This window comes from Papaver somniferum, chromosome 7 (assembly GCF_003573695.1).
Source record: "Papaver somniferum cultivar HN1 chromosome 7, ASM357369v1, whole genome shotgun sequence".
Lineage (NCBI taxonomy): Eukaryota > Viridiplantae > Streptophyta > Magnoliopsida > Ranunculales > Papaveraceae > Papaver > Papaver somniferum.
Genome location: NC_039364.1, coordinates 125,361,388 through 125,382,335, shown reverse-complemented (window position 1 = coordinate 125,382,335; position 20,948 = coordinate 125,361,388). Strand labels below are relative to the sequence as shown.

Below are 20,948 nucleotides of genomic sequence, written 5' to 3'. Positions count from 1 at the left end.
AAGAAGAAGAAGAAGTGAGAAAAAGGAGAGAGAGAAATCCAGAACAATAAAAGAAATAAGTATTATGAATGAGATTTGTATAGGATTGATCTTTCAATCAAGTATCATATAATTTAAAAGAGAAGATGAATATATTATATCCCGAGTCTACCATTAGATTAATTGGACAATAATCTAAGCCCACAAATATAAGGTGTGAAAGAGTAGCATTTGGGAATTGATCCACCAAATTATTTGTTACCAAAACCCCTATCCAATTATTTATGAATATATTTTAGAACAAATTCTTTGATTATTCTAAGTGAAAGAGTTACCGAAGTAGCCTATGTCCGCGAGCCCCTCTCTTTAGATTATGTTTACACACGATTGGGAGTCATACTTATTAAAGGGCAAACTTTATGTATTTTCATCTTGACTAAAAATAACACTAAAATCTCCTACTAGCCAATGCGTGTTTCTATTGTTTGCTCTATTTGATATTTATCCTCAAGGAAATCCCATGCTATCGTTCTATTATGTTTGGATGGACCATTGTAGAACAAAGTTAGAAACCATTCGTTGAAGAAAAAAATAGACTTTAATAATACATTTATCATGTTAATGTTACTATGAACCACCTCAAATTGGAACTCGACTATGCAGGAGAGTATGAACCCGTTAGACTGGCATATACTTCATAAGAAGAGAAGTTACATGTAATTTTTCTTTTACTGTATTTTATTATTAGTAAAGGAGTTCATAAAGCCATAATTTTTTTTATCACTTCTCTCAATCGACTGACAGTTTTTCTTTTACAACAGAACAATTCGGATTGAAAAGCTAATAAATCTTTTATCTTATGCGTATAACTTAAAATTGTTATAAGTATCATACATTAGCTAATTAAAAAATATGATTTTACCTGAAGATTAAGATTTTAAAATCAGAACGATCACCATCATATAGTTTTCATATATTTTATTTTTATCTTTTATTGTATTTGCATATAGTCTTCATTTCATATTGTTATGACCTCAGGATGGTTTACACAGAACGATCACTATCACAAGGTTGCTCGTATAGCTGAAAGCTTTTGAAAGCATTACATAATGTGTAATTGCTTGTAAAATTTATCAACAAAATCCTGTAGAGGAATGATAAACTTATTCATGATGATTCTGGTGCATCTAATTATAGACGAGCTCAGAGAGTTAAATCAATGTCTATTGTAAGACTAAAAAGTTAGGTAGGAAGGTTTTTTATACAATTTGATCACTAAAACCGGAAGTGCAAGCTAACTCCTACTTTTACCTCTCGGAATGGCTACAAGAAGGCTACTTCCCAAAGATTGTTTGCATCAATTCCCACCAACTCCATGCGCATGTTAGCATTGATTATAAGTCGGGGTTTTATGGCCTAACGTGCACAGTTTTACGGAGCTACCGCACTTCCAGTTACAACGCCCGACGATAAAACAGTTTATTTCAATGTTGATGGCCTAAACGCCCTTGGTTTTTCACTTTTCCTTCCTAAAATGCAGGAGTCATTTTGAGTATCTCTCGGGTTAAATTTGGAATATAAAATATTAGCAACAACCTAGGCATATATAGGGATTTGTTGCACCTGTCACGCAATCTCAGAAAGTACAATTGTTATTGCAGATTTGCCACAAAATATTTTTGTCGTCTCTTTGTTTTAACTTGATTGAATGTGAATTTTTTTATGCAACTCAATGTACAATAATTTTTTTAAATATAATACTTACTAATATAAAAACTGCCTTTTTTAATAACAACATCTAATCTATGAAAAATAAAACTGCCTAGTCCACTACCAACAAATATAATATTCTGATAGATAATATAATATTCTCACTAAAATAATAAAATTTTCCGATCCCATCTCGGACCCTTAGTGTTAAAATAATAAATTAGATAATATTATGAAATAATACGTTTTAAAAGTTTCTCGTAAACAATAATATGCCCTAAACTATATAAAATAATAGCTTTATTAGAAAAATAAAGAATACTTTTCATACATATCAAATTTATACATATAAATTACATATGTTATATTTTATTGATATTAAGAGCAAATTTAATTAAAAGGTTTAGAATCACTAAAGCAGTAAAAAATGAACAAGAAAAGTTACACGGATGTGTAAGTTACAACATCCCAATTACAAATAAAAGTGGATAAATTGAAACCCGAGAAAGTATTTGTGTGTCTAGTGCAATTGAAAAACAAAACTTTTACCTCCACAATGATCTGTTTAATACTTCTACTCAACTTCGTATATAGAGTTTGTTATTTCTTTCTCCCCACATACCCCACCAAATGGCGAAAGGTAAATACCCCCAAAGACGTTTAAGTCTCTTCTTTCTCTTCTTGTTACTCCATTCCCTCAAAGTTCTTCTAACATCACTTGCAACAACCCAGCTGATTCAAAACTATCCATGAAATACGACCAAACCTCAAAAGATGTTTTGAAATGTTTCTTGTTACTCCATTCCCTCAAAGTTCTTCTAACATCACTTGCAACAACCCAGCTGATTCAAAACTATCCATGAAATACGAACAAACCTCAAAAGCTTTTTTGAAATGTAAAAACAAATGAGTATTAGTTTCCTCATGATCACCACAGAACAAACAATTGGCATCTTGAATTTTTACCCGAAGATAATGTAAGGTGATAGCACCATTATAGCATAACGTCCAAACCAAAAAAGGAAACCTTCAACGAAATTTTAGGATTCCAAAGTTGTTTGTCTGTAGATGAGATAAAACCTTCCATTTCTAAATACGAGTATGCAGAAGCAACCGAAAATCCCTTTTCATCTTCATATCTCCATTGTCTATATCATTCGGGTCTCTTATAACCTGCAATAACTGAATAACTTCCTGCATCTCCAGTTTGTAGGGTCTCCTCTACAAACTGTAAATTCCACGCACCTTGGTCTGACACCATTTCCTTCACGATAAGCTTTTTACCTTTGGATATTTTGAACAAAGTTGGAAAAATCTGTCTTAGAGCCTATTCATCCACCCAAATATAATCCCAAAAGTAAATACCAGCACCATCCTTTATAATCAACGAAGTGTCGTCTTCAGTGAAGTTTCTTGTTTTTAGAATGCCCATCTAGAGACTCCGACCTATATTTTGCTAGGTTGATTAGGAAATAAAGCTTCAATAACTCCTCCAAATTTTTGAGCTACAATTCTTCTCCATAACGCGTGCTTCTCACTGCCATATCTCCATATCCATTTCGAGTGTGAGGCTTTATTAACTAGTCGTAACTTCTTTATCTCTAGACCATCTCTACTTTTTTGGTAGAGTTGATTTAGTCCACGAAACTCAACTCTTTTTCTTAGTTGCAGAACTCGAACCCCAAAGGAAATTTCTCATAACTCTTTCAAGGTCTTTAACAACACTCACCAGCGGCATTTAAAATAGCGTCATGTAGTAAACTGGAAATCTAGCAAGTAGACTCTACCTCTGCCCCTTGGATAAATAACTTCTTTTCCGACCTGCTAACTTCCGTTAAAACTTTTGAATTACCTTATTCCATAGTATTCTACAATTAAATTTTCTTCTTGATTGGATTCCCAAATAACTCAATGGAAGTTGAGATAAAGAACATTCAAAAATCTCAGCACAAAATTCTCTGTTATGCAATTGCCCAAGACCAACAATTTTGCTTTTTCTAAAGTTAACTTTGAGTCCAGATATAGTTTCAAAGGCTATAAGAATATTTTTTTTCAGATTACGTACCTGCATCTCATTGTCTTCTAAAAAGACTATAAGATCACCAGCAAATTATAATTGGGTTATTACTGTTCCTTGTTCCGCCACTTTGAATCCTGAAATCAAACCTTGATCTGCAGCGGATTTAAACATCAAAGAAAGCACCTCAGCAACGGGTCACCTTGTCTGATTCCTTTTTGGCTGCGGAAAAATTTAGTTACTTCGCCCTTAAGCAAAACATCAAATCTATGTGTGGTGATACACCATGTAATCCATCTTTTCCATTTACGGCCAAATCCAAACATATCAAGAGTAATATACCTCCCAAACATGTTTATAAAACTATATGTAAAACCATCTAGACTCGGGCTTTTATCGACACCAAAATGATCTATCACTTTTCTCACTTCCTCCTCAGTAAACTCATTTTCCAAAGAAATATTATCCATAACGGAAATAGACGACATTTGAAGATCACCAAACCTAGGCCTTGATTTATGCATGTAAACAAAGAAGTATAGAAGGATTCTACCTTCTATGGATTTTGGACCTATTATTGATGATGTTTACCAGAGCTGGCTTCAGGATGCCTCCAACCTTGTAGGAAGAAAGAAGCTTCTCACATTATGCCACCTTCTAAACAAAATCTATGATTGAGAACAAAACTTGGTGAATGCGGTCTTTTTTTTTGTAGCTAAAAATCCCTTTGTGCTTGATGTTTTGCAGAGAGCCAAATATATCCCTAAAATGAAGATAGCACGGCTCATGGACCTCCCTCATGTTCCTCTTGTGGTGGGGTTTGCAAGAAAGCATAACAGGAGATATATTACTTGAAGCCTATGCTTGACATATATATAAGAAGCATCCAGATTCATCCACCTCGTGATTCCCCTTCTTCTCAGTCTTCAGTCTTTTTTTTTTTTTTTTTTGAGAAGAGTCTCAATAATGAATTCTTACGTGAGAATGGAATACCTCATCAAACTTCTCTTTGCACACCTTTCAAAATTTGGACATTATCGAATATTACATTTGGCAACTTTGATTTTTAGAAGCGCTAATACAATGCATGCGTAGCCTACATCTCTTCCTTCAACAATTATTCCGATCTTACTGTTTAGTAACTTTAGTTTAGTGAATAATTATTTTACTTGAATTTATCTGAATTAAAATTAGTATAATTATTTCTATTAGAAAAATTATGCGTAATTAAATCACATGCTCAAATTTTAAATAAGTCTCATAAATAGTGTTCTCAATCGAATTTTAAGTACATGCTCCCTCTAACCGTTCGCTATTACCTTCACATGTATCACCAACCACATACGTCTTTGATTTTTCTCCTATGGCCGCCAATGAAACAAAAGTACTTATATATGGAATTGCTTTGACGTTGGCAAAGTACTCTGCTTCCACTTCTACTTCGTCCAAAATCATTTTCAAAGTTGTCATTTTCGAGTCGTAAAAATAAAGTACAGTATCATCGTATAGAAGTATAACTTCTCCTTTCTCGGTAAGTAAAATCGGCCTGAACCCCGTCTGGTCACGATCAACTTCTACACCTTCAAAATCTCTTTCGGGTCGCTCCTTTCGGTATCTCTTTTCTTCATAGACCATATTTCAAAACGTAATTTTTCCAAATAAAAACACAATTTCCCTCCCAATGCTGCAAGTCCATGTGGATCTTTTTTGCGAACACAGTTAATCATACATGGAGGATAAGGGAGCAATCGGAACTCCTTATCGGCCAAATCGAGGGCCACAACATTCTTCTCTCCTGTCCAGTAGAATGATCCATCGGAAAATACACCGACACCATTAGATGTCATCAACCGAATAGGAATGGTACCTTTGGCTCTCCACCCACATCCGCTACCAAGTGTGTATACTTCAACATGACCTTCATATTTTGTGCTAGGATAATGGATTCTAACAATTTTGTACTTATTTGTAGATTTAACATACCCAAATCCACATGATACACAGCCAAACAGATTTACCTCTCTTTCTTCTGTGATAAAAGGATATGACATATTGGCTGATCGTTCAACCACTAGTTCATTAAAGAAATTTTGTACTCATTAAATCAATAAGATTTCTTTTATTGCTTCAATGCAGCGGTAATTTAAAATTTTAGATTATCTATGTTTTGTTAAGACTTATTTTTGTTCGGTTGGGAATATATTTTTAAAATAAAAATTTATTCCAATAAATGTGTTTTTTAATTACAAATTTAGCCGTTACTAAAAGAAATTAATTTTTGCTATAATTAATTTGACTGTTTCATATTTTTAGTTTTAATAGTGGTAACTACATCATTGTAACTTTCAGAGTTTCATATTGTGGAGTTAATAGTGTTAACTACACTATAATAATATTTGATTAAGTTGTGTTAAAACCTTTTATTATAAAATCAAATTTTGGTTGGAAAAACAAGAAGAGAGAGTTGAGTTCTTCTTTATGTTTTGTGTATTCAAAGGAAATATTTTTGTATGAAAGAAAACGATAAGTAAACGTCATTTATTTTCTATAAGAACTTGACGAGCATAAATTTGGTCTTGGTTGAATTCGTTTTTTCTTAATCTTTATGTAGATATTTGAATTATTATAAAGAGAAACTTATATATTAGGAACTAATCTCCAAAACCCAATTTGAATATTTCTATTCGGATTTTTAGTTTGAGAGATGTGGTGATCTCAAAATCGTTGTGTATGATGTGTCCAAAATAGGAGACATGATACTTGAGATTAGAGATTAGAGATGTAATAAATTATATTAAAAGTCATATTTTGATGTTTTATTACTTAATACTCTTGCTTTCGTAATGAAAAATAATATCATTGTTAGCAATCAAACTAGTGCACAACATATGTTTGATAATATGTTTGACAGAAAGTTACAAATATATAAGTTATAACTATATAATTATGAATCTTCGTTTGACGCTTAAGAGAAACTTGGAGTAATATATTTAATTTAATTTTTAATTAATTTTGTAAGTGCATACCTTACTTATTTTTGATTTCAAATGCTCACATGTAAATGATTGCGACGGGTAAACATTCACTTACTTGAGAGAGTTTTTATTTTCCAATGAAATAAAAATTGCAGGAAATCAATGGATGAGTGGAGCAATGGCTTTGTTGATTTCTTTGTTGGTGTGCAAAGAATGGACAATGGTTTATGACCAATTGAGCTTTCAAAGCAAAAAAGGTATGTTTGATAAACTATTTGTAGTTATTGTAGTGATCAAATAATTGCATGTTAGATTGAATGGATTGTTCATCTTAGAATGAATTTTAGGAAAACTAGATATTGAGAATTATTGTGTATGACAATAAACGTGTAACTCATACAAGTTTTGAACTTATAAGATAGAATTTGATAAGAAACTATAACCGAAAGAATTATAAACCTAATCAAAACAAATGTGCATATCAACTCTCACCAAGAAATGAACATAATCTTGATTATGAAGTTATTTTCTATGCTTGCATGGCACTGCAAGGTAAAAATTCTTGGCCTCATGAGAATATGACAAAGGAGGAAAACTGGTATTATCCAAATTTAACTGAGTGCTAGGAACTGCGTTGATAGGTAACTCCATCGAAACTAGGTTTAGCGAAGTCCAAAATCGTCTCCAAATTGAACCTTTGAAACCACAAGAAATGCAAATATAGTTCCATAAATAAAAGGAACTTTGAATTTCATTCACTCGTAAATAATTACCAAAAGAATTCCCCAACCATTGAACCTGAATTACGATTTCATTGAATCTTTTGGAACAAATATTACCAGCCCTGAATTCCTCTTCAAACGCCATCTGGAGAATAGAAGAAAACCATGGTACAACCAATCTTAGGAGAGCAATTTTTGAAAACTTGTTTTTGAATTTCTCAGTCACTTTTAATCCGAAAAGTCCAAACAAAAAAAAATGATTTAGAACGCATAAGTAATGGGAAAATCAGCACCACGTTCATTGTTGAAAAAAGAAGAAAAAACAAAATAGACGATGAGAAATCTTACTATCCAATAAATTTCGGCTTCAAAGGAAAGCATCATTGATCCGTCCTTGAACAACGAAAAAGTTCAGATAACACAGTTGTGAACTGAAATCAATCACAAAAAACTGAGAAGAAAAAGAATCTGAGCTTTTGGGAGAAATCACTATTTTTCCAGAGAAATTCCTTTGTCCCGAAAAATAACCCCAATATCTAAATCTGAAAGGCATGACTTAAGGTGAAAGGGATACCACTTACCAGTCCCCATTTAAAATGTAATCATATTAGGACTCTCACAAGTCCGACTATTTTTACGTACATCGATTTAAATTATGAGTAAATTTTTTATTAGAAAAATTATGCATAATTAAATCACACACTCAAATTTTAAATAAGTCCCATAAATATTGTTTCCAATAAAATTTTAAGTACATGCTCCCTCTAACTGTTCGCTATGACCTTCCCATGTATCACCAACCACATACGTCTTTGATTTTTCTCCTATGGCTGCCTACGAAACAAAAGTACTTATATACGGAATTGCTTTGACATTGGCGAAGTACTATGCTTCCACTTCTTATTTTTCCGAAATCATTTTCAAAGTTGTCATTTTGGAGTCGTAACAATAAAGTACAGTATCATCGTATAACTTCTCCTTTCTCGGTAAGTAAAATCGGCTCAAACCTCGTCTGGTCACGATCAACTTCGACACCTTCAAAATCTATATTGAAATCCAAACACCATATCTCTTTCGGGTCGCTCCTTTCGGTACCTCTTTTCTTCATGGACCATATTTCCAAACGTAATTTTTCCAAGTAAAAACACAATTTCCCTCTCAATGCTGCAAATCCATGTGGATCTTTGTTGCGAACAAAGTTAATCATACATGGAGGATAAGAGAGCAATCAGAACTCCTCATCGGCCAAATTGACGACCACAACATTCTTTTCTCCTGTCCAGTAGAGTGATCCATCGTCAAATACACCGGCACCATTAAATGTCATCAACCGAATAAGAATTGTACCTTTGGCTCTCCACCCACAACCGCTACCAAGTGTGTACACTTCAACATTACCTTCATAAATGGTGCTAGGATAGTGGATTATAACAATTTTGTACTCATTGGTAGATCTAACATACCCGAATCCACATGATACACGACCAAACAGATTTATCTCTCCTTCTTGTGTGATAAAAGGATATGACATATCGGCTGATCGTTCTACCACTAGTTCAGGAAGATAAACATATTCTCTAGTAATGGGATTAAAAATTTTAATGGGATCTAAAACTCGATGGTGGTGTATAAAAATGCAAATCAGACCATTACATGAGCCGGAAAAGTGATTATACAGTTTTTTATGCATGGGAGGATGATTGATCCTTTTCAGATTTTCCTTGAAAGAGTATTTCTCATTGCCGCTAATCTTATCAATAATTCTGCCTCCGTGGTAAAGCAATGTTGGACCACAACATTCTTTACTTTGACAAGCAAAAAAGAGACTTGGCTCCACCTGGTCGCTATTGCCATAGTTAATTTGGCGACTGAGGTGAATATCATTAAAGTAAGTTTCGCTATCATGGATAAGAGTTGGCCACTTTTTACATACTAATTTGCACTCTAAAACAGATTCCGCTGGAAATCGAGAAAGGATATTTAGTAAGATATCCGGGAGGAGAGACTTCATGGATCCGAATAATAAGAAAGAAAAAGAAAAATTAATACAAGTTTTTAAGTTGTGAATGATGAATTTATTTTATTTTTTTGTTTGTTAATATTTTATTTTATTTTGATTTAGACAACGAAGTTTTTAATAAACAAATCTAGATAACAAATTGATAACTTATTGTGAGAAGAAAGTGAATTATATTTGCATTATAAATCACCCATTAAAATGAAGAGACTAAAAGTATTATTATTAATAATAATAATAATAAATAAAGATAATATATAAATAGGTCTGAATTATTATTATTTTTTTTAAGCATAAATAGGTCTGAATTGATCTGGACTAGCAGATTTTTCACGAATGGCTTAAATTGTCTTAGAAATATTTTTCCATCACAAATATGTTTTTCAACAGTTTCTTCCATGAATTAAGAGTGGTGTTTACAGGTCTGTCGCCTTGGTAGTTAATCCGACAAATTTCCAAGTCTTAGTTCCTGGTTTTTTGTGTTGTGGACAAATCAAACATTGTTTTCTCCTTGTTCTTCCCTAGTTTGATTCCACTTTCTCTGATTGTCCATTGAGTTCACCTTGGGAGCTGTTTTACCTCTCATTTCCGTTACTCTTTTGATTTGAGTATGCTATTATTGGGTTGTCTTCATCAACAACATGTCAGGTACAAGTGTTGTTTCAACGCCGGGTTCTTCTTCGCCTCCAGAATTAGCTGCACAATTTGGTATGTATTTTTAATGCCCTTTTAGGGGTTACGATAACTGCAGAAATGGGGTTGGTGGTAAGGGTTTGCTGAAGTATTCTCTGTTAAAGCACCTCAACGATATTCATTTAGTCAATGGTGAGGAAATATTCAGTTATAGACAAAGAATTGAAAATAACCATGAAACTTTCCATTCTTGGGAGGAAGTTCTTACGCAGTTAAAGATGTGGTTGTGTTCAACATGTATGAAACTTCATGCCTGGAGCAGACCATGTAGTTCACATAATGGGGACATGATTCTTGCCCCCTTCAATGGGTTCAATGCTGATTTCTTGATCCACTGTATCAACCGTCCTGCAGTTCATGTTGAGAATATTGTTAATAGTGTGGTTGTTGAGCATGTGCCGTGTCTTAACCTGCAACTGCTGAATAGTGTCTTCCAAAAACAGATAGCTACTGTGAAGATTATTCCACCTAAATGTAGGCTTCAATTTTCGAGGGTTCTCAAGTCTACGTTAGACAAGGTAATATCTCACCCTGAGGATACCTCCACATGGATACAACTGCTTCTGTTGCCTATTTGTATTTTGCGTGTTTACTCTCCGAAGAGCAGTTTTGAGGAGAAGTCAAGCATAAGAAACAAATTGCAGGTTGCCTCTACCAATCAGGCGATCATGATATGGCCTGAACCTGATGGATGTAGCCTCTTGATAAAAAAAATCTTGAGGAATTGAATCATCCACGCAACAAAAAGAAAGGAAATAAGAAGTTTAGCCAGGACGCTATCAATTTGCGCATATATCGTAAAAAGATCAAGAATGGCTTGTTCACAACAACTGTCAAAGTGTTGTCCTCAAACGGCATTGCTCCAGATGATGAAGCAACTCTTAATGAATTGCTAGCTAAACATCCTCAAGCTCCTCCACCCCATATACCCCCTCATCAGGCTCATTTGGACAGCTTTAGCACCAACGGTGAGGTTATCCTCAGCAGGCTCGAGAGTTTCCCTAAAGGAAATGCTTGCGGCCGTGATGGTTTGAGAGTCCAACATCTTTTGGATGCTCTCAGTAGTCCTGCAGCAGTTGTTGCAGACGAGCTGCTTTCTTCAATTACTCAGGTTATCAATCTTTGGCTATTCGGCAGGTGTCCTCCTCAACTAGGCGAGTTTGTGTTTAGTGTACCACTCACCCCTATTTTTAAACCGGACGGTAGTATTAGGCCAATAGCGGTGGGCACTGTTTGGAGAAGAATTGTTTCTAAAGTCGCTGCCCATATAGTGAGCAAAGAGATGAGTTCATTTTTAGGAGACTACCAGTTTGGGGTTGGTATACCGTGTGGGGGAGAAGCAACTTTGCATCCCGTTAATAGAATGCTCGAGGAAAATGGTCATTTGAACTCAAAAACTATGCTCCTTGATTTTAGTAATGATTTTAATATGGTGGACAGGTCTTCTATGCTGCAGCAGGTCAGGCATGTTTTCCATTTATCTCCAAATGGGTGGAGTTTTGTTACTCTGCTCCAGTAAGATTATATTACAGGGACTACATTCTTTCGTCTGTACATGGGGTACAACAGGGAGACCCATTGGGTCCTCTCCTGTTTTCACTCACTTTACATCCCCTGGTGAAGAAAATTGTCGAGCAACGTGTCTTGGATCTTCAACCTTGGTATCTAGACGACGGCACTCTAATTGGTGACACTTTGATGATCTCTAAGGCTCTGTGTATAATTCAAGAGGATGGTCCTGCCCTTGGTCTCCATCTAAACATTTCTAAGACTGAAATTTATTGGCCATCCGTTGATGCACGTAGCTTTATGGAGGGTGTCTTCCCGGTTCAAATTTCCAGACCAAAGAACGGTGTCAAGTTGCTAGGGGCCCGTTAGCCTTGATCAAGATTTGTGCAGCGAAATGGTTTTGTGTAGAGTTAATAAAACCACCAAACTCATGGAAGCTATTCATAAACTTAAATACCTTCAAAGTGAGTTAGTCTTGTTATATAATTGTGTAGGCGTTTCGTTTATATTTCACCATGAGAACCACAAGGTTATCGGCAGTTCAAGAGGCACAGGCAGTTTTTGATTCACACCTTCCACAGTACATGAGATTATTAGTGACAGGCGATGGTCCGGGTTTCGGTTCCCTTCAACAACGACTTGTTACATTGCCTATCAGGTATGGAGGTTTGGGTATATACAATATGGCTGACACTATGAATTATTATTACTTAGCATCGTGCTTACAAACCAGGGGTTTGCAGGAGTTAATTCTTAATAAGTCTCAATTATCAGCTTATGGGCCTAGTATGCAGCAGACTCTGTTCTTGTATGCAAATTTTTGCGGTGTGTATGCTTCATCAATTCACATGGGAGTTACTTCCCCCAACACTATGTCTACTTTGACAGTTAGATACTTCGATGTGGTTATGAAGGATTTACCAATGTTTCTCACATGTCAGGCAGAGATAAAGCGTTATGGCAATGTAACAAAACCATTCATGCTCAGGATTATCTTTTATCGATCCCTATTGAAGGTCTTAACCAGAAGATTGGACCTCAACAGTTTAGTGTTGTTTTATGTTATCGATTAGGTATACCTTTATTCAAGGATGACAGTTTATGTCCTTTTTGTAACAGAAAAATCGATATTTTTGGCGATCACGCTCTTCATTGTGCACATGAGGTTGGTTTCAAGTTTCGACATGACATGGTGGGTGATATTTCAGCTGATATGTGTTTTCGATCAGGCATCACCGCGAGTAAGGAGGTGGCTTTAGGTTTCTTATCCAGCACCGGGGCGGGTTGAAACCTGCGGATATCCTTGTGTATAATTGGTTAAATGGCCGAGATATGTGTTTTGACGTTACAGGTGTATCCCCTTTCCTGGTGGTGGTGTTCGCACTTTCCGTCCTGGTCTTGCTATAGCAATGCGGTTGCTCGCAAACGTACGAAGTACCTTGATATATGTCGACACATGGATATGGGTTTGGTACTTTGGTTTTTTCGACCTTGGGCGAACTCGGAGAAGATACCATTGAGTTTTTGAAGCGGATGAATAATTATTTATTTAGATTTGATGTTAATGCTAGGAAAAACAACTTTTTCTTTCTTAAATTAGAGATTGTAATTTAGAAAGACGTAGGAGCCCAGCTTGTAGCTAGGCTTGTACACCCAAGTTGAATATGTATACTATTTCTAGAAGTAAAAAATAAAAAAAAAAGTTTTAGATATTTATTATGTTTTTTTTAAATTTGGACGACATGGGATTCGAGCCCCAACCTATATAACTATATAATTTGGGAGTTCGACCCTAGCTAACTGGGCTATTCCCGGCACCGTAGGATGTCGTAAATTGTAGGGCAATCCTAAAGGTTCCACCTACCACCTATTTGCCACCCATGTTTTTCCTATTTGCACTCTCATTAATTGCCATCCTCATTTATCCTATTTGCCACTCACTTATTTTTTCAAATGTCCTGGATACTACTTATTGACTTTTTGTTTACACCCAACACTAAAACCACCCTAATAATTAAACTTAAAAAAAACCCTAAATTAATCTCTCACCGGCCAGTGGCCACCTTCTTCCTGTCCATCTCTCCCACAGTTCTTCTACACCGTCTGTGCCACCGATCAACACCTTCACTAGTATTTTGTTTAAGTTTTTTTTTCTAATTTTTGTTTTGCATCAAAAAGATTCCAAAAAAAAGAAGAAGCAGGGGATGTTGAAGCAAAACCAAAAAAAGGGATAAACTAAACCTAATTATAATTTTTAAACGTGTGATTCTCAATGTTCCTTTTCTATCTCAAATTCTTTATTTCTGATCCTTAATCAAATGATGTTCACAGGACATTGACTCAATTTTCATGATGCTTTACGTGTGTGTCTATATTAGCAGTCTGTCGTATGTAGTGTTGTTCTACACGTTCCAGTATAAAGCAATTCAATAGGCACTCGCTGTTTAGTTCATTCCGAGTATTACGTTGATCGGCCTAATAAGATTAAAGATACAAAATCTTCCCTAATTTCATTTTTGTGTTAGAGTGGCTTGGTTGTATCTTGGTTGTATTAGTTTGTCCCTTCGGCAAATCTCATGATTGAAAATGGTGGTGGCCACTGGCCAACTTTGTCTCCTTCTTAATCAACTCCACTAATCGATTCAACATTGCCTGCTTAAGCTTCTTTTTCAAATGAATTTTTTCGTTACTTTTCAAGTTACTTTTCACTTCGTTTTTATGTACTTTTTTACCTGGCAATATATGATCAAGTAAATATACATTTTGACAATGATTACGATCAAGTATATATTTAAATATTTCGGAAACGATCAGTGATGTTAGCACTGTTTTCATTGATGGGTTTTCAAGGAAGTCAACGACAAGTTAGAATGGTGATAATTATAGTCTAACTCTAAATTGATTTTTGTAGGTGGTAAATAGGAAAACATATTATTAGAAAGTAGAATTATTTTAGAAATTTTGATAAGAGTGCCAAATAGAAAAGTGTGGGTGACAAATACGTGGAACCATTCTAAATTCAAAAACTATTTACGCAAAATTTTAAAACTGATTGGATCTAATAAGGAGAAGAAAAATCAACCAAGAATCAACTCGTAATTAAAATCACATGACATACCCGATTTGGAACTGATCGATGATTTTTGGATCTCTTACAAGCTGCGGTGTTGTAATTTTCTTATCTAGCAGCTGCGAAGCCACAACTCCTCTCTATTCCTCTATATGTATATAGAAGGATTTTTCACGCCCGCGCAAATGCACGGGCTAGGGTCATCAAATTGAATCATACTGGCGCGTGCATGGTTAATGACGAATCTGAACTTTGAAGTCAAAACCTTATATATCCCGTAATCTTGTGTCTTGTCTATGTTAAAATTTACCAAATGACCCATTGTTATAAAAATTCTTCTATATGTATATACAAGGATTTTTCACGCCCGCGCAAATGCACGGGCTAGGGTCATAAAATTGAATTATACTGGCGCGTGCATGGTTAATGACGAATCTGAACTTCCAAGTCAAAACCTTATATATCCCGTAATCTTGTGTCTTGTCTATGTTAAAATTTACCAAATGACCCATTGTTATAAAAATGTACCGGCCTGCAAATTTATGTGTTCCTTGGTTCCCACATCTTAAATATCCCGACAGACACAAAATTTCTTCAAACTGTATGTCACTCAATACGAAGGGAAGAAAATAGATTAATCATGCCACGTTACTTAAAAATTAAGATAAAAAACTTATGAAATCTTCAGTAGCTATTCAAGCGCGATTTGGTCATGAGGAATCGAATAAAAAAAATATACAAAAGCAAGTGGGCATGACAATGTTTCTACTCTAACGCCATGTTATTCGAACAATCTAGATTGAAATACTCCAACCATCCGTAAGATCTGAAAAGATGATACATAATCAAAGTAAATTTGCAGGTCTAACTATGATATCTAGTCTCTTCCAAGAAAGTTCATAAAGAAACCAAAGGATCATTTTCTAAGTTAATGCTAACATTTTGTACGTATCTCTATCGATTTTCTATCGTTCCTCAGGTGTCATTTGCTCATTATAAGATGCCAATTAACATTCTGTAGTATCTCTATCGATTTTCTACGTTCCTCAGGCGTAATTTGCTCATTATAAGATGCCAATAATAAATAGATGACTAAAGGGTGTTCCACCATTCAAATCTTATTAAAATATGCTAACATGACCTCACACCTGTGTGTTGTAGTCATGCAACTGAAGAAGAACGCATCCTGCCGAAACAGAGATACGTAACCAATGGTGACGATGATTGTATAACCGATTAAACCACTTGTTATCTTTCTAAGTTTTACTTCAAAAGAAGTACCTCCCAAAACTAAATCCTTCGGGTACTCGACTGTTATAAATGCACTTATTGTACTCTGCGTGAAACTCTGGATGCATATTAAAAAAATGGCCAGAATTCTCCACTGCTGAATGGCAAAACGGATGCTTTGCGCATACAACTAATATTTACCTGGTCGGGCTACGGGGCTAGTAAATGCCTTGTGCATCAGAATTCAATGTTTCTTTATCATCCATTATAATCAGTTAATCATAACATCGTCAACGCCTACCCCATATCCATCAATCACACGGACATCAACAAAACAACCCAGTGACCTGTGCAAAGAACAATATGAAAACATGAAAATTGTTAATAGGTTCGAGTCATCAACACTCGAATGGAACACTTTGTGAAAGATGATTAAAAATGGTTGACAAATTAACTGAAAGGTCCATAGACGTTGAACTAACGGACATGAGACTGTGGGAGTGAACATACCTCACCATATATTAGGTAAACATGGATAATTTATTTCCAAGAACAAACCATGTTATGTTGTTCACGGTTCCATGTTGTTCCTATCTGAATGCATAGATGGAAAACCCAACCACGCGAATTTTTCACAAACATCTCAAGCACAACACTGATATCCATGATTTATAGGTAGAAGACATAAACCTAATAAATAGTACATTTTCTTTCATCACGTTTTGTAAGCTTAAATCAACTAAGTACGAAAACAATACAGACTATACAGAGAAGATTAGCATCGTCCCTACGCAAGGACACACAAATTGATAAATTGTTCAAAAAAAATTTACTGCCTTTAATAATATCACGTACTAAAATTAAACCAAAGATACAGAAATATCAATTCTACTTACCAAAAATTAAACCAAATATACAAAAAGATCAATTCTACTTACCAAGTAAGGATTTCCCTGAACAATCCTTGAATATCATCGACAAAGAACACAAAGAATATTTGGCACTTGATATATAGGATGCATCTTACCATGGATACGTTTTTATCCCTTGATAACACAACTGAAAATTCCCAACTTTAATGGAACAATTCTTTGTACTTTACGTTCAGTTTCACATCATTAATCATGGTTCTGCAACTGTAAAGATGGAGGAAATATCAAAGCGAGAGAAAAACCAAAAGCCAAAAAACGAAAACGTATTTCCAAAGTCGCGCGTGATAGAACAACAAAAACACCCAAGGAAACTTGAACTTGACTTACATCGTTGTGCAGTTGCAGATGAAGGTATTCGACGCCCTTCAGAATTAATCGCATAAGAATATGGGTTTGCTGAGGGGTGTTATTTATACAACTGAATAGTCGCGTCGGTAAAGCCTCAGGGGCGTGCACGGGAATCTACCTTCATGTATTTTCCAAACAGTGAATTCACTTGAATCCTCTCGTAGGTTCTGTGAGATGACAATGTCCTACCAAAAGACGCGTCTTTTCTGTTCCATGACAGGTAGGCAAAAATTGATATGGCATGACAGCTAGGCATCTTTTTATTGGCGTTTCTTAAATTTTATGTGCTACATGGCGCTCTATTTTTGCTCCATTCCTGCAGCATGAATCATTCTCCTTTGTATTAAGAAGAATTGATAGAACCTATTACCCTAACTTTCTTTTGTCAACCAGCAAATAGAATTTGGATAGGTTTATGAGATTCCTTATATAGTTCCACTAATTTCCGTTTTCTTTCCTCTTATAAAAAACAGATTACAGAAAAACAAATGCAAAGAGTAAGATAATACATTAACCAAGATTCACACGAGTGATCATAGAAAACTCAAATACTCTACTCGTTCCATGATCCCCAGAGAATGCAACTAGGTCTCCATCATCAATGCAAGATACGAGTGCAGGATTGTCATTACTGATGAGTGCAATCATTCCCTTATGTGGTTCCTCCCCGTCAACATAACAGTCAATTCAGGACCAAAATCGCAGGCTTGAGATTATGACAGTATTCAACATACTCACTCGCAGCCGCAAAACCGATATTAGTAAATATACGACAGCCTGCACAGACAACATCATAAGAGTAATCAGACAGTCTTCAGAGTTAAGATGAGTGTTACCTACATTTTAACCATTTAGCAGAATCATGAAAATCACTGTTCTAAAACACAAGACCTTAGAAGAAACTCGAGTAGCCAAAATTTATAATAAGGTACTCTTAGCACCAATCTATGTCATGTTGAAGTTATAAATACACTTGCGAACTAGTACAGACTCTACAGAGTAACCTTCAGCAAAATTATAGTGAATTCATATGTCCAGAATTACGTGTTATTATAGGGTACTTTTCAAAAACTGAAAAATTTACAGTATCTGAAAGTAAAGCATAACCTCGTGGTAAATAGATTATGTCCTAAAGCACAGGGTAAGAGCAGTTAATAATAAAACAGTCCACGTTATATCATGTTCAAATTAAACTTCATTCATTCAACAACATGATCAGGGAGAATCAGATGTCTTGAATAATGTCTACAAGGGTAACTAAAGGGTAATGTTGTTCAATAAAGTGTATCCTCATGGTGAATTAATTGTATCCTAAAGGCTAAAGCACAGGTTTATGGTGTTCAATAATAGCACAATCATCAGCATTTTCCTCATGGTCGATAAACTGCTTCGGTGCTTCCTAAAGCAGAGGAAATTAATAAAGGTACCTGGTAGTAGGAAAACTGCTCCTTTGACAGTTTCTCTGTTAAGGTTGAAACAGCTACCGCATTGTTCAACTCTTGCAGCTTTTGCACAGAAGCAAGGGCCCTATTCTTTCCCACATCTGTCTCAGCGAAAAGAAAGTTGCTAGACCAGTCCCACAGCTCCACTGTCCCTTCATCATGAAGAGTTACGGATTTGACACCAGTGAGAATAAGATTCTTTGCTGCAAACAAAAAGTCCCACACCATAAGGCTAAGAATAAGAGACAAAGATCACGAAGCATAAATGCCTTTTTTTTATGACATATTATTAAGCATTGCCCTATCTTTGGTAAGATCTTGACTTCATTTTATTATATTTTCAACAGTGAACAGTTTAAACTTAAACAAGATTTCATAGTCTCAGTATCAGCAAAATCTAGGAAAAAAAGAACCAAAAGGAAGTGTTTCACGCCTGAGTTATAGCTTATGAGTAGCTGTTGAGAAGTAAGGATGAGCTATTCAAAGAAAAAAGAAAAGGTTAGGCCAACAATGCAAAACTAGTTATTCTAGAGGCTAAGCAGTTTTCGGATTTCTGTTCCAACTCGTATAATCTTCTCATGACAGCACATCAGATTCTTCAAACTAAGTTGTTTCATCCCAAGTCCCTAACCCAGTTACAGTCGCATTGGTTTTTCAGCATTGATTCAGTGACAGGATTGTTCTGTCTCACTCAAAATCCCTGTTCAACATTTACAATTTCCTCTACAAACTAACTAATCCTATTCATGATAAACGAGACTAGCAACATATAACTTATTTCTAAGGAAATTCATGTAAACATGAAAGAGAAATCTACATGTCTGTTAGTAAGATGTTAACCATTACACTAAGTAGAGTAAAACGAGCTGACATATTCAGTTATAGATAATAAATTCATGACAAGACGAGCTGAACAAGCTGAAGAAGATAAGAATCTTAAATTCAAAGAACAAATCAGATCAATTGCTATTCATAAATTCCAACATATGAGCGTCAACGAAACAAGTATCTACAAGTTTGAGTTCTAAATTAGAAGGAAAAGGAAAAGAAGGTCAAAATGTATACCAATTTCTGCCCCAAATCCGTTCATCCCAGTATAAAGCACGTTCGCACCAAACAGCCTTTGCATCGTCTCACGTCCATAGACAGCAAGTTGCTGAATATGAAGATCTTCATCAATATTATTTGAACTTCCATCACCCATCGCCATTGGTGTATCCAGAATATTCACCACAATATCTACACTGCTACCAGAATTAAGATTACTACTACTATTCCCGTTTTTACCACTACTGTTGTTGGTATTCTCAGTAGCTGATGAAATCATACAATCAATCCCCGGCTTCTTATGCAACAATTGGTGTTGTCTACTAACACAGTAAATACGCCAGCCTGCACAGACAAAGCATCATTAGCGTGTGATTCAAATTACGTAACCAGTTTCAATGTAACCAGACAAAGTGTTCAGGGTTGAGATGAACGTCGCCTATATTTAACAATTTAGCAGAATTATGAAAACCACTATCCTAGAACATAAAACCTTAGAAAGAAACTCAAGTAGCCAAAATGTATTGCAAAGAAGTGTTCTACAGTCAGTACTAACTTAGTTGTTAAAGTAGCCAAAATTTATTGCAAAGAAGTGTTCTACAGTCAGTACTAACTTAGTTGTTAAAGGCGCTCTAGGTGCTCACCTAGGCGCCAAAGGCAAAGGCGCACTACTTTCAGCGCTGGCCCCTTAAGCGAGCGCCTTTTGCGACTTTGGCGCCTTGCGGAAGTTTTAGGCAACCAAAAACTCGCCAAACGCGACATTGAAGATGGTAATATATGGTAACATGGTAGGGTTCCTTGTCTGGCTCCTTTCTTCTTCATCATCTCGTCAATAAATGCAAATATTATCTCCTCTCTATAAATACGTGATTGACGGAATTATTTGTTATTAATAGACCTGTATCCTTTTTCAGTATCAAAAGATGGTAAAAAATATTAATATTCGAGAACAACGTGACTGATGTGATTGGTTATTATTTCCTAGTACAGTTGTAGTAATTATTTGATCTAATTATAGAAAAATCAGACTATAAAAAGATCAATCAACACAAGTCAATGACGAAAACTATGCAAATCAAAATTGAGATTCAGGAAAATAATGTGATTGATGTCAAATTAGTTTATATATATCTTAATGTTGCTATATATGGATGTAAAAGTTATCTATCTCAATACCAAATATTACCCACCAGATTTAACCCACCAGAAAATGAGTAAATCTCGTTTTTTCGGGTTCAGGATATTTCTAAAAGATTT

At 35.2% G+C, this 20,948-nt stretch overlaps 1 protein-coding gene, 1 long non-coding RNA gene and 1 other non-coding gene across 3 annotated transcripts; 1 reads left to right on the top strand and 2 right to left on the bottom strand.

Moving 5' to 3' along the window:
* Positions 1 to 13,424: 13,424 nt before the first annotated feature.
* LOC113298355 lies at positions 13,425 to 17,301 on the bottom strand. Its single transcript, XR_003334166.1, has 3 exons — positions 17,182 to 17,301; positions 16,124 to 17,058; positions 13,425 to 15,518 (listed from the first exon to the last, which is right to left on the bottom strand). It is a non-coding gene; the product is annotated as an uncharacterized LOC113298355 (long non-coding RNA).
* Positions 16,652 to 16,753, top strand: LOC113300692. The gene has a single exon (XR_003335897.1). It is a non-coding gene; the product is annotated as a U6 spliceosomal RNA (small nuclear RNA).
* A 283-nt stretch (positions 17,302 to 17,584) lies between the features above and the next one.
* On the bottom strand, positions 17,585 to 20,516 carry LOC113295177 (ubiquitin-activating enzyme E1 2-like). The gene is made up of 4 exons (XM_026543531.1): positions 20,336 to 20,516; positions 19,710 to 20,036; positions 18,630 to 18,847; positions 17,585 to 17,979 (listed from the first exon to the last, which is right to left on the bottom strand). The coding sequence occupies exons 1-4, from the start codon at positions 20,514 to 20,516 to the stop codon at positions 17,890 to 17,892; spliced, it is 816 nt and encodes a 271-aa protein (XP_026399316.1). The 3' UTR covers positions 17,585 to 17,889.
* Positions 20,517 to 20,948: the final 432 nt, after the last annotated feature.

Bases quoted from the DNA above. Each gene is read 5' to 3' on its own strand.
- LOC113295177 (XM_026543531.1), bottom strand. From the start codon at position 20,516: ATGATGAAGAAGAAAGGAGCCAGACAAGGAACCCTACCATGTTACCAT. The intron at 20,037-20,335 runs GTGAGCACCTAG...TTGTCTGTGCAG, and splicing joins CCTTTGCCTTTGGCGCCTAG to GCTGGCGTATTTACTGTGTT. The intron at 17,980-18,629 runs GTACCTTTATTA...TTGTCTGTGCAG, and splicing joins AGCAGTTTTCCTACTACCAG to GCTGTCGTATATTTACTAAT.